The sequence below is a fragment of the Mandrillus leucophaeus genome, unplaced genomic scaffold, assembly GCF_000951045.1.
Source record: "Mandrillus leucophaeus isolate KB7577 unplaced genomic scaffold, Mleu.le_1.0 Scaffold267, whole genome shotgun sequence".
In the NCBI taxonomy this organism is placed as follows: domain Eukaryota; kingdom Metazoa; phylum Chordata; class Mammalia; order Primates; family Cercopithecidae; genus Mandrillus; species Mandrillus leucophaeus.
The window spans coordinates 2,517,951-2,536,020 of NW_012102776.1; the positions used below are offsets into that span (position 1 = coordinate 2,517,951).

At 35.0% G+C, this 18,070-nt stretch overlaps 1 protein-coding gene across 1 annotated transcript in view; it reads left to right on the plus strand.

Moving 5' to 3' along the window:
* The window catches only part of DYNC2H1 (dynein, cytoplasmic 2, heavy chain 1), a 376,294-nt gene that overhangs the window by 132,980 nt on the left and 225,244 nt on the right, over positions 1 to 18,070 (plus strand). Inside the window, exons 66-71 of the mRNA XM_011984411.1 lie at positions 1 to 28; positions 8,185 to 8,348; positions 10,315 to 10,434; positions 11,007 to 11,141; positions 12,503 to 12,646; positions 14,792 to 14,881. Coding sequence (XP_011839801.1) covers positions 1 to 28; positions 8,185 to 8,348; positions 10,315 to 10,434; positions 11,007 to 11,141; positions 12,503 to 12,646; positions 14,792 to 14,881 — 681 coding nt within the window. The remainder of the gene's footprint in view (positions 29 to 8,184; positions 8,349 to 10,314; positions 10,435 to 11,006; positions 11,142 to 12,502; positions 12,647 to 14,791; positions 14,882 to 18,070) is intronic.

Consider the following 18,070-nt stretch of genomic DNA (forward strand, 5'->3'; position numbering starts at 1 on the left):
TTATTGAGACGAGATCTGGTTGCTCAAGGTAAATAATTGACACTTTCCAGAGTGTAAATATTTTTAAAATTTCCAAAGTAAGTAATTAAGCCAGGTGCAAGGTTTCAAGAGTCCTCTTGCAGTAGAAAAGGGAAAACTCTTTTCCACCTTCTCCCCAGGGTTGGGTGTATTCATGTCACTCTGGTCTGTAATCCCCTTTGTGTATATCCCAGATATTGTCCTTTTCAAGAGTGACAAGTTCCTCATGAGTTGCCATTTTTTCATCATACGTTAACTCTGGGGACAGAGGATAGTAGTCCTAGAACACATAAAACAAAGTTTGTGCCAAGTTTATTTACATCCCAGTGTCCTTAATCTAAGATATACGCATGATGGGCTTAATTCCTTTAGCAATACGTTGTGACAATATGTGTAAAATGCTACTTATCAGGGAAGCTCAGTAGAGACCTAGTACCCATAGTTTACTGGGGGTTGATTACGTAAGCACACTCTCCCTAGCACATTACAGAATTCTAGACTCCCTGAAGGAAAGCAGGTGTAGCATAAACCATATTGTTTGTACAAACAGTTTAGGCACAGTGAGCCACTTTTTTGAGTTCTGAGGATGTTGGGAACTCTCCCAAAAATCTAAGTTCCCAGGTGCTGGTTATGGGCCAACTTTACAAACAGCCCTTTCTAAAGAGTCTCAGGATTGCTATGTTAATTCTTTTCTGCATAGGAACCCAGCCCAGTCTTGGATTATTAGAAAGCGATTCCTAGAAACTTAAAGAGCATATCATGCAAAGTGTATACATATACATATATAGACATGTACATATATGTACATGTATGTATGCTACGTATGTTGCTAACACAGCAAACTTTAAATAGGAAATTGGTGTTATTGGGGCAAGGCGGAGAAATAGCAAAGCATGCACTATTCTTTGATAATCTATTGTCCCTCACGTAGATATGCTTGGCCTAGTACTGGTTGATATGTTATGAGAACTCAAGTAGTGGGACCTTTGCCTTTGTAACATTATCCTCTTAATATATTTTATGGGCATAAAGGGCAGGGAATAGCTGAGCTACTGTATAACAGCAGAAGCTTTGTAATCAAGAAAGTGACCTTGCTAGAATGGGGTTGTCTTCCAGAGCTGTTTCTGGTCCTTCTGTTGGGGGTAACTCAGATCTGCTGAGCTAGTTTCTTGCTCTGCTATCTTAAGGAGGAGAAAATGAACCTTTAGGGCCATCTCAATTTGACATTCTTCATTCTATACAGTGGTCCTGAAGGACTCATTAAATATAAATCTCCGTGAGTTCTGGTTAGTGTTAGGTTTTAATGGTATATGTGGCATTGTCTGAGTATAGAGTGTTGACTAGATCCCCTGAAAAGAGTGATAAATTTTATATCATGATTAGTTCACATTTTGAGCTGTTCTAGGTAGTTGTGCAAGGCTGTTTAGGTCAATTTGTTTATGTCAGAATTAGGAAAAGAGAGTTAATCATTGCCCCTATCTTACTTTTTCCATCTTTTCCCCAGGGTTGGGTATATTCATGTCACTCTAGTCTGTAATCCCCTTTGTGTATATCCCAGATATTGTCCTTTTCAAGAGTGATAAGTTCCTCATGAGTTGCCATTTTTTCATCATACATTAACTCTGGGGACAGAGGATGGTAGTCCTAGAACACATAAAACAAAGTTTGTGTCAAGTTTATTTACATCCCAGTGTTCTTAATCTAAGATACACAAATTGCTTTTCTACTTACTGTGTTTAAAGGAGACATAAATATAGGAATAGAATGTATTTCTGTTCTACAAATTTATGCTCTTCAAAAATCTTCTTAAGTATTTATTGATCATAGAAGAGCAAGGTATACTTCTTCAAATTCTCTTTCTCTCTCTCTCTCTCTCTCTTTTTTTTTTTTCAACTTTGTTTCCTATGTGCTTAGGAGCTCAGCCAAGGCAGAAGGTAGATGTGGCAGTTTGCAGTTGGTAAATAGTTGAAGACAATTGGACCAGCTAACTGTATAGAAGTTGTTCAGGGAGAGGCTAGTGTAGTTGGCTAATAGTTTTAATTTTTATGAACAATAGACATCAAAAGTATTTTTTATTAAGCATTCCAGTCCTTTATGGTTATTTTATTTCCATGTTGAGTTTGAGTATGGAACCAGGAATTATACTAGAGATGACAGTTAAACATTTGTGGTTGGTTCTTTTAGTCCAGATGCCTCCCTTTAGGCATGGTTGCTTCAGAGACAGGCATATATGTGTATGCAACATACAGGTTAAATTTGTGATTGTTTGTTGTCTCTGTTTTCAAAAGGTATATCTTCATATGGATGTGTCTTTCGTAGTCCAGTTGCGTCTGGGTGACCCAACGGCCCGAGGACTGGTAGATCAGTGTTTTTCTATTAGGAGCAGTTTTGTCTCCTAGAGAATATTTGGCAATGTCAGGAGACATTTTTGGTTGTCACAGCTGGAGTGGAGGGCCACTATGCTAGAGACATCTTAAAATGCACAGGACAACTACCTACAACAAATAATTTCTCAGCACAAATTGTCAATACTGCTAAGGTTGAGAGGCCTTAAGTTAGTTCATTAGTTCCAACCCATGAGTCTCTGGACAGGTATATTTTAGTTGGTCTCAGAGTGGCATATTTTCTAGCCAGGAACACTACTTGAAGTGAGCTCATTGTACAGAATATCCAATGCTATCGATTGCCAGAAATTGTACTTGTGGCTAGTTGATGGGTATAGCATTGCATTGAATTTGCTCATCTGTGAGATTATTTGTAGATATCTGTAATTCTGTGTACCTGAAGGATATAGGGACCAAAGACAAGGATTGATTTACAGTTGCCTCAATTACTTCCAAAGCTGCCTCTTGCAAGGGCTGTGATTTAAACCTAGCCACATTTGTGTACAAGATATAGGGGCTATGGTAAAATTTCCAGAGATGAAACATGCTTTTTTTTATAGGCCAAGAGGGTATTCAGATGTTAGTTATCTTTCTTTCTTTGTATTCAGTGGCTGTAAAGTAAGCAGTTTGTCTATAATGGGCTGTGAGATATCTCCTTGTGAAATCTTTATTTCCTTCTTTGGGTGCCAGAGTTTTAGATTTGCCTTTAATTAAGTCCCATTCATCTTGAGTTAGTTGTGCCTGAGTGGTAGGCAATATGATGTGAAAAGTTTTCCCACTGGAGACCATTAGCAAAATTGTATCTATATAATGGAATGGAATTTGGACCTATATAGAGGTTCTCATGGTACTTGAATTCATCTAACTCAGTTGATAATATATTTCTGAAGAGTTTGGACCTATAAAGGTGTCCTGCATATAATAGCTGAACTGATTTTGGTCTTCTTCCCAAAAGAGTATAAAAAATAAATAAGTAGTAATAATTAGCAATATCCCAGTCTGCATACTAAGTATCAGTTATGACAGCAGTTTTTGTAGTCATTGTTACGTCAGGTACTATGGAATCTGTGGTGGCCACTGCCTGGTTTAAATTTGAATGGTCATAGTAAACCTTCAAGCAGCATTAGTTTCCAAAATTCAGACCGATGAAATTGTGGAGCACCCCTGCCTGGTGTAAAAATACAGATTCTTTTTCACTTTCTGTCATAATACATTTCTTTCAGCTGTAAATATTGATAGTATTTGGGTATACCTTATAGGTTGATCTTGCCTGAATCTTTATCTGATTGTTATAGAAGTAACCAAAGATATCACAGTGAATGCATCTAAATATATCTATGTATCCAAGCACGCCAAATGTTCATTCTATTATACATGTTGACTGAAAAAAACAAACAACAACAGCAAAAAATACCCAAGCCTGATGTTGGTTCAGAAAACAACAATAGCCATGTAAATTGGCACTTTCCCTGGCAAGGATCCAGAGACCAAATCTTGTACCTGTGCCTAATCATTCTGTCTTTAGTTATCTAAAGTACAACACAGATTTTGTGTTCAGAGGAAAACAGTAGTCAAAATTAACTGCATCACAAGTTAATTCCAATGTAAATTAAGAATTCATACAGTTAAGACTGTGTTGGTCTCTCTAGTTCTACATTTGATATTTTCTGTAAGAGATGAGACACTGAAGAGTCTTTTTTAGACAATAAAATATTTGTTTTAAAATATTTTCAAAAATGTTGTATCAAAGTAGTACACGCATGGGTTATAAAGTCAAATGATACAGAAGTGCAGCAGCATTCTGTTCCTCCCCTCCCATGACTAGTTCTACTCACCAAAGAACACCATTTATTTTTCATTTTATTTTTTTATGTAAATATAAATATGCATAAAGGAAAGAGTACCTAAATTTATAGCTACTGAGTTTTTACAAATTGGATACACCTGTGTGAACACCCAAACCAAGACATAAGAGCTTTATTAGCACTCCAGAAGCCCTCTTATTTAACACACCTTTGCTCCACAAGGATAACCACATTCCTAACATAACAGCATAGAGAAGTTTTGCTTTTTTTTGTACTTTGAGTAAATGAGAAAGAAAAAAAGTAGCACCTAACTACTCTAGACTGAGATCTGGCCAGATTCTAATAGCTTGGCCTTTGTGTACTCCTGTTGAACATAAATCATTTCACAAAATACCAACATTAGAGAGGTCACTCTCTGACCACAGTCATGTTTGAGCACAAAAAAAAAAAAAACAGGAACACTTTCCATAACACAAAAATAACCAAACATTCTCTTATCCCAGTTAATATGACTCCTGCTTCTTTACCAATTACAGTTTAGTCCCACTCCATTTCTTTTACCTCCTACATAAAAATTAAGATATCAAACCATTGTTTGCTCTTTCTGATCATACCCAATTCCCAGGAAAAGTACATTTTTCTTGAATTATTTATAAATCACCTAACACAAGCCAAAATCCTATAAGAAGCCTCTATTAATTCCTTTTTACTGACCCAGTGCACAATTTCCCTTGATGTTCTATCTTTCATTGTGAAGAGCTGGTAAACGTGAGCTATGGCTCTTTAAACACTGGGTTTATTTTGTTTTGCTCGTATTGTGTTTTTTTGTGTGTCTGTCAGCTTTGGTTAAGTTATATTTTTTAGGTGATTGTCTGTTTTACTGAAATTATCACACAGTGTATATTTTAAATAATATTCTCATCTTTTCAATGTCTGTTGGCTTTGTAATGGTGTTTCATTTTTCCTGATATTGATAATTTTTATTATCCTTTTCATTGATTAGTCTTGATAGGGATTTATCAATATTACTAATCTTTTCAAAATACCAACTTTCAATTTTTTTAATTTTAATTTTAGATTCACAGGGGACATATGCAAGTTTGTTTAACAAGGGTATATTGCATGATGCTCTGTTTGGACTTCTATTGATCACATCACCCAGATAGTGGACATAGTACCCAAGAGGAAGTTTTTTAGCCTGTGATCCACCCTCACTTTTGGAATCTCCAGTATCTAATGTTCCCATATTTCCCAAGTCTGTGTGTAGCTAACCAACTTTTAATGTTGATTTTCTGTACTGTATTTTAATATTGATGTTGCTCTTTATTGTTTCATTCCTATTACTTTCTCCAGATTTTATTTGGTCTTTTCTAGATTTTTGAAACAGAAAATCAAAATATTGATAGTCTTTTCTTTTTTCTAATGTATGCATTTATGTCTATCAATTTTCCTTTAAGCCCTTCTTCATCTTCCTACCCAAGTTTTAGTTTCTTTCTTTGGCTCATAAATTACTTAGCATTTTGTTGTTTAATTTTCAGGTGGTTGGAGATTTTCTAGTTACATATTTGTTATTGATATGTAGCTTATCTCCACTTAGTCATAGAACTTATTAAAGTATTTTAATTTTTTGAATTCTGTTGAGCCTTCTTTCTGATCTGGCATTTGGTTAATTTTTATAAATGTTCCATGAAACTTGAAAATTGTATGAATTTTGCTCTTGCTTGGTTTAATTTTCTGTACAGGTTAATTAATAGTGTCAAGTTTGTTAATTGTGATGTTCAAATCTATGCCCTAACTTCTTTTTTTCTCTTTGCTTTATCATATATTGAGATAAATATCCTAAAGTTTCTGTGATTTTGAATTTGTCTTTTAGTTCTATCAGTTCTCGTTTTAAATATTTTGAAAGCTTTGTTATTAGATGCATACATTTTTGGAAATGTGTTATCTTTCTATTCAGTTGTCTTATTTATCATTATGAAATGTTCTTTATCTCTAGAAATGTTTCAAATTTTAGAGTCTGATATTAGAGTGGTTACACTAACTTTTTCGGCTAGTATTTACATGGTATGTACTTTTCCGTTCTTTAACTTTCAACTTTTTTGTTGGTATGTTTTTTTAAAAATATATTTTATTGTGCATATTTAAGGTTTACAGCATTATATTATGGGATACATATAGATCACAAAATGCTTTACTGTACTAAAGCAAATTAACATATCTATCAATTTACACAGCTAGCCCCCTTTTTGTGTTTGAAGAGCAGCTAAACTCTACTCCTTTAGCAAAACATCCCAAATGCAATAGAGTTTTGTTACCTATAGTCCTGATGTTGTACATTGGATTTTTAGACTTAATCATCCTACATATCTGCTATTTTGTATTCTTTGACTACATCTCCCATCCCCTCCTTCATTCACCTGCTACCTACCCCTGGTAAATACTGTTTTATTCTCTGTCTGTATATTTGAGATCAAGCAGCAATTTTCTGTGTGTGTCTGGCCTACTTTACTTAGTGTAATGTTTTCCAGGTTTATACATGTTATGGCAAATGGCAGGATCTACTTCTTTTTTATGACTGAATATTATTCCATTGTGTGTGTGTGGGTGTTTGTGTATACACATCATGCTTTCTTTTCTTTTCCTTTCTGTTTTTTAGAATGGGGTCTGACTCTGTTGCCCAGGAGTGAGTACAGTAATGTGATCATAGTTCACTGTAACCTCGAACTCTTGGGCTCAAATGATCCTCTGGCCTCAACCTCCTAAGTATGTTGGACTATAGGCACATACCATCATGCCCAGCTAATTAAAATTTTTTTTTTTTGCAAAGATGAGTTCTCAGTAAGTTTCCCAGATGGATCTTGAACTTCTGGTCTCAAGTGGTCCTTCCGTCTCAACCTCCCAAAATGATGCGATTACAGGCATGAGCAACCATGCCTGACCCACATTTTCCTTATCCGATCTGTTGATGGACATTTAGGTTGTTCCCATGTCTTGGCTGCTGTGAATAATGCTGTGAAGAAATGGGAGTGCGGATATCTGTAGGAGGTGGTGACTTCATTTCCTTTGGGCAGATACCCAGAAAAAAGATTGCTGGGTCATGTGGTAGTTCTATTTTTAATTTCTTTAGGAACCTTCCTATTGTTTTTCATAATGGCTGCACTGGTCTTCATTCCTACCAACAATTCCCTTTTCTCCATAGCTTCACCAACATTTCTTATCTCTTGTCTTTTTGATAATACCCATCCTAACAGGTGTGAGGTGATATCTCATAGTGGTTTTGATTTGCATTTCCTCATGATAAGTGATGTTGAGCATCTTTTCATGTAGCTGTTGTGGAGAAATGTCTATTCAGGTCCTTTGCCTGCTTTTTAATCAGGTTATTCGTCTTTCTGCTGTTGAGTTGTATGAGTTTTTTCTTCATACATTTTAGATATTAACCCCTTATCTGATGTATGGTTTATAAATAACTATTTCCAAGTTTGTAGGTTGCTCTTTCATTTTGTTGATAATGTGTATTTTTCAGTTTACACATGTTGATAATCTTTGTTTTTTTAACCATCATTCTGTTTTCAAATACTGTATCTTAAATACTAGTGCAATAACCACTTTTAAAGTGATGAATTTAGAAGTAAAGATATAATTGAGGATTTCTATTTTTGTCATCTATAATCAGCCATTTCAGGGAAATTTGGAATATGAAACATATTAATGTTAAAACCATACTGGATGTGAATAGATATTCCTTGGGTGCTTCAGTATCCCAGGATCTTCTTAGTGAATATTATTTATCATTGCTTGCGTAAGTGCTGATTAATAGAACATTCTGCTAACAGTATCTCAGGTAGCCTAACTTTTACTGTCTTAGACTCTGTTGAAAAGCCTATGTTTAGAAGTACTTAAAAATTATATTTTCAAATATTGTGTAGCAAAATACAGAAGATTCAGACCAACTAATTGTGTTATTTTTTTGAAAATAGGACCACGTTATGTGGTACAAATAGGTGACAAAATAATTGACTACAATGAAGAATTCCGCCTCTTTTTGTCAACAAGAAACCCAAATCCTTTTATTCCACCGGATGCAGCTTCCATTGTTACTGAGGTTAACTTTACTACAACAAGAAGTGGATTACGAGGGCAGGTATACACAGATAATAAAAATTTACCGTGGACTCTTTAGGAGCTTTTATATACTTATTAGACATTTTGGGTGAAAAGCTATTTTGTTAGACTAATTAGTATTTAAATTTATGATTTTGAAAATGTATGTTGGAGTGAAGCATTCTGGCTTATTTCATTTGTCATATGTATTGGACCTGTACATTTAATGTTAATGTCAAATTGCTACTTCTTTTAATATAACTCTAATTTTGAAGTTTATTTCTGTTATATATGGTAGAATTTGAGAGATTGATGGATCATAGAGATTAAGATCATCTGCATTATATTTTTGGTTTGAAAACTGAAGTTTAATTGTGAAAAGTGTAGCTAATTGACTTGTTTAGCTAGTTAACAGTCTTTGATTCCTGAGCCAGCATTTTTTTTAACCATTAGAACACATGGCATCTTTGAAGTCAATTTATCTTCATATGGCTCATTACAATTTAGCATTATTACATAAATTTCAAAATGATTTTTCATGTCCATACTTATATGTTTCCTAACTCATTTTTCCTCTTTAAATATATAATGCCAGTTGACTTTTGGAGTATCATCCTATTTTTTACTCATCTAACAATAGTAGATTTTTTCATCTTTTTGATTTATATCATGGCATACATATTTGCTGCAATTTTTACTTGATTGTAATTTTTTAAATTGTTCTTTCAAAATATTTCTTTGTATACATATGACTCATCAAGTATATTTTTATGAACAATATCTTTTGATTGACTTGATGCTTCTTTTAAATAAAACAATGTGACAATCACTCAAAACTTGGCAGAATTAATTGACAGAATTGCTCCTTCTATCTAAAAGATCTCCACAGTAGTTGCAAAAAGGAGCTATATAGGTCTTACTTTAGCAAGAACTAAATGAAGATGTTTTTACAGCAGATTTTGAATTATATATTTTATACCAATGTTTTTCTCTATTTTAGTGTTCAGAGTTAACAATTTGACAGCATTTTTCAACGGCTTCACAGATAACAGCTTTAACAGATACAATGTACATACCATACAATTTGCTGATTTAAAATGTACAATTCAATGTTTTCTTTAGTGGAATTGCTGGGTCTTATGGTAACTTTATTTTTGGCAATTTGAGAAACAAACAAATCTTTCCAAAGTGGCCGCATTGTTTACTTTCCCACCAGTAATGTAGGAGGGTTCCTGTTTTTCCATATCCTTGCCAACTCTGGTTGTTATGTATCTTTTTAATTGTAGTCATTCTAGTGGGAGTGAAGTGGTATCTCATTGTGGTTTTGATGACATAGTCTTTTATCTTTTTATTTATTTATTTTATTTTTATTTTTTTGAGACGGAGTCTGGCACTGTTGCCCAGGCTGGAGTGCAATGGCGTGATCTTGGCTCACTGTAACTTCTGCCTCCCGAGTTTAAGCTATTCTCCTGCCTCAGCCTCCCAAGTAGCTGGGATTACAGGCGCCCACCACCACGCCTGGCTAATTTTTTGTATTTTTAGTAGAGATGGCGTTTCACCATGTTAGCCAGGCTGGTCTGGAACTCCTCACCTTGTAATTCGCCCACCTCGGCCTCCCAAAGTGCTGGAATTACAGGTGTAAGCCACTGTGCCCAGCCCTTTTTATTTGTTAATGGGAATACTTACTATTAAAAAAATACTAGCTCTCATAATTTAGTATATTTAATTTAAAACTAAATATTACATATTGATATGTTAAGTAATGTACTTTCTTACAGCTTTTCTACAGTAGTTAATATTTTGCTGATAGCTTAACTATTTGTTTTTTTTCTTTTTCATCAAATGTAATTGTTGAAGGTATCTCATATTTAATTAGAAAGAATGAAATGAGATAACATAGTATCATATTTGTAATAGTCTGTCAAACACAAGGCCTATTTGCAGGAAGTTTTTATTTTGTTTGAAGCCTTATTGCTAGAAGTACCTTGTCTTTTTGTTTTCCCAAGCTTTTAGCTTTAACCATTCAGCATGAGAAACCTGATTTAGAAGAACAGAAAACAAAACTATTACAACAGGAAGAAGATAAGAAAATACAGCTAGCAAAGCTCGAAGAATCTCTTCTAGAGGTAAAAGTCTAGCTATTTAGGTTATTTTTTCATATTACTTTTTTAAATGAATACAAATAGTAGCATTTAGAAAATTAGTAGTATCTTCAGATTTTTTTTTTTTCCAAAGGCATATTAGTGTATATCTTACAGTCAAAATTCTAACAATAAGGGGAGTTATCTTTTGGAATACAAGATCTTAATGAGCAATGTTTAAGACAAGTAATTTTAACTAATTTGTATTGTTTTATTATTTAATTATATGCTCATAATTTCAAGAAGCATTAAAAGCAAGAAATTATGATTAAATCTGTAACTTTAAGTAGTTTTTATTTTTTATTAAATCGACAAAATTAATACCTTGCTATATTTGATAATGATATAGTTTCATAAAATAATTTATTAATTCATTCGATATAAGAAGGCTATAATAAAAATAGAATAAAACTTTAAGAGGGCTATAAAATGTTGAAATTCTTCTAAAATAAAATAAGTTGCCATAAACATCGAATGAATGACAGTTAATATGGGCTGGCTTTAATTGGTTATTTTTATATGTATAATGATGTTCATCTTGTTAACTTTCCCTACAGACACTTGCCACATCTCAAGGCAATATTTTGGAAAATAAGGATTTGATTGAGTCTTTGAATCAGACAAAAGCAAGCAGTGCACTTATTCAAGAGTCACTTAAAGAATCTTACAAACTCCAAATTTCCCTTGATCAAGTAATTATTTCCTTCTTTGTAATTTTGTATTATGTTTTCTTGAACATTTAGGTTAATATGATAGAAAATGTAGAATCAGGTCCTCAGGGAAAGATGATGTTAAAAAGAGCTATTCAAAAACATCAGAACGTTGGGTTTGATTCTAGTTATTGTAGAGAGGGAATTCAGATGTTGGCACATTGAGGATAAGGACTGTTTGTCAATATACCCTGATGCCTTCTGCTGATTTCTGGCATAATGTTATATCTAAGATACAGCTGCAATTTTGTACTGAAATTGGAAATGAGTATATTGAAAATGAGTATTACAGAATATCTTTGCTATTCTTAGAACTTTTCTTAAGTTAAGACAAGTTAAATATACTAATTAAAAGGGTTATAAGCGCTAAGCTATAGTTATTGGCTCTTTTCATGCTTACAATGAACAATGCTGGGTACTTTATTATCCTAATGTGGACACTTGTTAGAGTCATCTTCTCTACCTCTAGTTCCATCAGTGTTCTTATTGTCACCAATCCTATACTCAGTCGAACTTTTCTCCACATCAGAGATAGCCTAATAGTGCTGTGCTGTCTTGCGTTACCTTAACTGATTCTCTTTAGAAATGTAAAATTGGATCATCTATTCTCTGATCACAAATATTTACCACTGTCATCTTACCCACTTTCCCCTAATACTAGTGCTCTTGGTCCTCATTAAGACCAATCTGTGAACCCCTTCTAGCTCTGTCAACTGACAGGTAGAAAGGTATTTAAAATATATTGCTACAGTCTGAATATCTGTGTGTCCTTATCACCCCCAAAATTCATATGTGGAAATCTAATCCCCAGTGTAATAGTATTAAGAGGTGGAGGTTTTAGAAGGTGACTAGGTCATAAGGGCAGAGCGCTCATGAGTGGGATTAGTAACCTTATAAAAGAGGGCCGAGGAAGTTTGTTAGCCCCTTCTGGTAAGTGAGAACACAGCAAGAAGCAGTTCTTTCTGTGAACCAGGAAACAAGCTCTCAACAGACACCAAATCTGTTGACACCTTTATCTTGGACTTCCCAGCTTCCAGAACTGGGCGAAATCAATTTCTGTTATATAAAAGCAGAACCAATTTAGTGTGTTTTGTTATAGGTAGCCTTAATAGACTAAGACATATGTTGTCTGCAGTTTTATAAAAATGAAGAAGAAAAACTAGATTTTGCTATCTTTTTTAGTTAGAAACCATGATTCATTATCTTCATTTGTTTTATGTTTATGGAAAAGTAAGGTTTTTTTTTTTACTTGGGTAGATATGTGCATTGTAGTCTTTAGGTGGCAGTAAAGCACTAATTCTAAGGTGTTTCCACCCTATCCCCTACCGATCTCTTGACCATAGGAACGGGATGCATATCTCCCCCTGGCTGAGAGTGCCAGCAAGATGTACTTCATTATTTCTGATTTGTCCAAAATTAATAACATGTACCGTTTTAGTTTGGCTGCTTTTCTCCGACTTTTCCAACGAGCTCTACAAAACAAACAGGTAAGCTGTTGGTTACCCTGTACCTGACATTGAATTACAGGGATCACTTTACTAGGGAGAGTACTTAGTTTATAATAAAAATTATTAAGCAAACTTTCATGGAATTATGTTCCAAAAGACCACATGTAACACTTTTAAGCTATATAAAGAAATTAGTTACTTAATTTCTTTTTATATTGTTAACAAGGTGTCCCAATGTGACAGTCTTTTTAATGAAAACAGTTTATGTTCTGAGTGTAAATGAATAAGTAATAATCATTTTTAAAACCCAGTGATTCTGAAAGGTATAAAAATAAGAATTATCCCCATAATATCATTACCTGGGGAAAAAACATTTAACATTTTATTATATGTCCTTGTTGTTTAAGGCCATAACTTTCCAGATAATGGGGATACAAGTGTCCACTGCCTTATCAAGCATGTATTCTAATGGAGACAAGGATATATTAAAGGGTAACAAATTGTTTTAACTAAAAGATACAATACTGTGCTTTTAAAAGTGTATTAGTGTATTATGGACAACTTTCCTATCAGTGAATATAAACTTAATGTTTTTAAGAGATGGTGAGGCTATACCATACTTTATTTAACCACCTCCTATATATGCACATTGTTCTAATTATTTCTGTTGAGTATCGTATTAATCCCAAACTCAGCTGGTTAAAACCATTTTCTTATGCTTATTGATTCTGTTGGAAATGTAGTCAGGACTCAGCAGGGATGACTTTGTTTGTTTCACAATGTCTAGGACCTCAGCGGGGAGGACTTGAGAATTGAGGGGCTAAGGCAGGTGCTTCACTTGCCCGTCTGATGCTGTGGGTGGGAGGACTTGATGACAGGACTGCCAACTGCAGCACCTCTGCAGGAGGCTTGGCTTTTTACCAGCACTGAGTAGATGGATGGACTTCTTATTTTTTAGCTCAGGGCACTAACTGTGTATTTCAGTGAATAAGGCTAAAACTGAATAGCCTTTTAAAACACAGCCTTAGGTCTGTGTCATTTCTGCTGTATTGTATTGGCTGAAGCAGTCACAAATCTATGTAGAGTACAAAACTTTCTGTTGTTTAGAAAATCTACTGGATCTTGTAGGTACAGTACTGTGTCTTATTATAGAGTGACTTTTAGGAAATCCAAGTCTCAGTTTCACATGTGATCTTTGTTAACATATAGTGAAATGAATACAAGTATTTGCTATCTAAAGTAATGATTAGTTGTCTTGGTTAAAACATACTACTACAAGGCTAGAAGCCTAGGATTAATGCATCTGAGTTCCAGTTCATAATGCTTTCTTTAAACCAACTTCACACATTTCTCTGCTGATCCTGGATGTATTTTTCTAAGCCATTAAAATTGCTTTACTAGGTTTTTTTCTTGGTATTAATTTATAAATCATAAGGACGCAAGCAAATTTAGTCCAATTATTAGACCAGAATTGATCTTTGCAAGACATGTATTCTCCAAATGCTCTCTGAGATATAAAACTTACATCACACTAAGGGAAAAGGACAGGTTGAACAACCTTCCCTTCCTGCATTTCTATACCAAACAATTTTTCTTTAATCAAAGGAAATAGACACTAATAACATGTTTTTCAATTATTACAATCTTGCAAAATGGAATTATTATATCAGATCAAAAACTAAAATTGTATGTGAGTTTTTACAGCATCAATTTCAAAGTTATTGTTCATCCTTATTCATCCTGCAGCCCATGATTTAAGATCATTGAGGTTCCCATATTGAGAATGAGAAAATTCTTTATAAGGTATTCTTGTCATATTGTTTTAGGGTTGGATTGATAATTACAATACAAAAAATTAAAATGGCCTTAACCTAGATTGATGTAGATAGTATTTTTAATGCCAATAGGAATCAAAGTGATATGGTAAAATTCAACTTACGTTGCATTATTGGGAATTGATTGTAATTTTCATTTGTTGAAAGCTTTAACTCTATACATTAAAGAAAGGTATGTCTTTTTTTATATTATATTAGTGTACAAGTTTAAAGCACTTGTTTAGTCCCTTGAATTTGATGGTAAAAGATACTTATTTCAGAATCAGCTTTGAATCTGGAGGAACAATTTATAGAAGTACTTTTTAAATGTTTATAAATTTCCTAATGAATTTCCAATTATAATCTACAGGATTCTGAAAATACAGAACAGAGAATCCAGTCACTTATCAGCTCATTAAAACATATGGTATATGAATATATATGTCGTTGTCTATTTAAGGTAAGAAGCATCATATTTTTCAAATATAAAATGTTACTTGTTCTGTGATTTAACATAATATTTATAGTTATAGTATAATTCTTTCCCTACTGGAAAGATATTAAAAATGGTATTTCTCGTATTTTTCCAGAAAATTTAACTGGAATGTCTTACAGCATTCTTGGTTGTAGTGGGGAAAAAAGTGACAAATGAAGAGGGGAGAGCAAACACTGGGTTAGCTGACTTAGTTCTAAACATTCCAGTGGTCACCAAAAGAGATAATGACAGTGGATTATGTAGCTCATTATATAGCTAGACTTTCTCATCCTCAGCAACTGACATTTTGGGCTACATAATTCTTTGTTGTGTGGGATGTTGTTCTGTGCATTTTAGGATGTTTAGCAGCATCTTTGCCTTCCAGCACTCCCTCCCATCAATTGTGAGAATAAAAAATGTCTGTGGACATTGCCCAATGTCTCTGGGGTTGAGGAACAAAATTATTTTGCATTGTTAGCATTAGGAAGTAAACTAGTGTTTGAGCCTGTGTTATGAAAGAAGTTTTTTACAGAAGTTTTCATATTACGTGTGTTCCAGAAGAGAACACACATCGGACAGTATTTCAGAAATTTTAGATATTAGAAAACACAGAGGCCTTTTTTTACTTAGAATTTTTGTTGTTGTTGTTGTTGTTTTGTTTTTTTTTGAGACAGAGTCTCTCTCTGTTGCCCAGGTTGGAGTACAGTGGCGAAGTCTTGGCTCACTGCCAGCTCTGCCTCATGGGTTCAAGCCATTCTCCTGCATCAGCCTCCCAAGTAGCTGGAACTACTGGCATGCACCACCATGCCTGGCTAACTTTTGTATTTTTAGTAGAGAGAGGGATTCACCATGTTGGTCAGTTCGAGACCATGTCTTGAACTCCTGGCCTCATGTGATCTGTCCTCCTCAGCCTCCCAAAGTGCTGGGATTACAGATATGAACTGCCACACCCGGCCAGGATTTTTTTTTTTTTTAAATAGCAATCTTTGGGTATAGCTTCAGACATAATGTTGAAGAAGAGCTTTGTAAAAGCAATTAATTGAGAGAGAGAGAATTATCATGGTTCAGTTATATAGGCTTCTTAGAAAATGTTGAAAAATATACAGTTAATATATTTTTAGAACAGGGTAGTAATTTTTGTGATTTTGTTGAGGATCTTTATTTGAGATACAGACCAAATCCTTCAGAAGCTGTCTGGGCAGGGCATCTCTGAAAGAAAGGCAATACCTCCAGTCAGGAGCTTATAGATAAAACTCCCATCTCCCTGGGACAGAGCACCTGGGGGAAGGGGCGGCTGTGAACGCAGCATCAGCCGACTTAAAGGTTCCTGCCTGCTGGCTCTGAAGAGAGCAGCGGATCTCCTAATACCGCGCTTGAGCTCTGCTAAGGGACAGACTATCTTCTCAAGTGGGTCCCTGACCCCCGTACCTCCTGACTGGAAGACGCCTCCCAGCAGGGGTCGACAGACATCTCATACAGGAGCACTCTAGCTGGTATCTGGCGGGGGCCCCTCTAGGATAAAGCTTCCAGAGGAAAGGAGAGGCAGCAATCTTTGCTGTTCTGCAGCCTCTGCTGGTGATACCCAGGCAAACAGGGTCAGGAGTGGACCTCCTGCAAAGTCCAGGAGACCTGCAGCAGAGGGACTTGACTGTTAGAAGGACACTAACAAACAGAAAGGAATAGCATCAACATCAACAAAAAGGACATCTACACAAAAACCCATCCAAAGGTCACCAAGATCAAAGACTAAAGGTAGATAAATCCACGAAGATGAGGAAAAACCAGCGCAAAAAGGCTGAAAATTGCAAAAACCAGAATGCCTCTTTTTCTCCAAAGGATCACAACCACCTGCCAGCAAGGGAACAAAACTGGACAGAGAATGAGTTTGACGAATTGACAGAAGTAGGCTTCAGAAGTTGGGTAATAACAGACTCCTCCGAGCTAAAGGAGCATGTGCTAACCCAATGCAAGGAAGCTGAGAACCTTGAAAAAAGTTTAGAGGAATTGCTAACTAGAATAACTAGTTTAGAGAAGAATATAAATGACCTGATGGAGCTGAAAAACATAGCACAAGAACTTCATGAAGCATACACAAGTATCAATAGCTAAATTGATTAAGAGGAAGAAAGGATATCAGAGATTGAAGATCAACTTAATGAAATAAAGCATGAAGACAAGATTAGAGAAAAAAGAATGAAAAGGAACAAATAAAGCCTCCAAAAATTATGGGAGTATTTGAAAAGACTAAATCTGCATTTGATTGGTGTACCTGAAAGTGACAGAGAGAATGGAACCCAGTTAGAAAATACTTTTCAGGATACTATCCAGGAGAACTTCCCCAGCCTAGCAAGACAGGCTAATATTCAAATTCAGGAAGTACAGAGAGCACCACAAAGATATTCCTCAAGAAGAGCAACCCCAAGACACATAATCATCAGATTCACCAAGGTTGAAATGAAGGAAAAAATGTTAAGAGCAGCCAGAGAGAAAGGTCAGGTTACCCACAAAGGGAAGCCCATCAGACTAACAGCGGATCTCTCTGCGGAAACCCTACAAGCTAGAAGAGAGTAGGGGCCAATATTCAACGTTCTTAAAGAAAAGAATTTTCAAATCAGAATTTCATATCTAGCCAAACTAAGCTTCATAAATGAAGGAGAAATAAAATATTTTACAGACAAGCAAATGCTGAGAAATTTTGTCACCACCAGGCTTGCCTTACAAGAGCTCCTGAAGGAAACACTAAATATGGAAAGGAAAAATCAGTACCAGCCACTGCAAAAACATACCAAATTATAAAGACCATCAACACTATGAAGAAACTGCATCAACTAACGGGCAAAATAACCAGTTAGCATCATAGTGACATGATCAAATTCACACATAACAATATTAACCTTAAATGTAAATGAGCTAAATGCCCCAATTAAAAGACACAGACTGGCAAATAGGATAGAGGCAATACCCATCAGAATGCTGTATTCAGGAGACCCATCTCACATGCAAAGATACACATAGGCCCAAAATAAAGGGATGGAGGAATATTTACCAAGTAAATGGGGAAAAAAAAAAGCAGGGATTGCAATCCTAGTCTCTGATAAAACAGACTTTAAATTAACAAAGATCAAAAAAGACAAGGGGATTGCATATGGTAAAGGGATCAATGCAGCAAGAAGA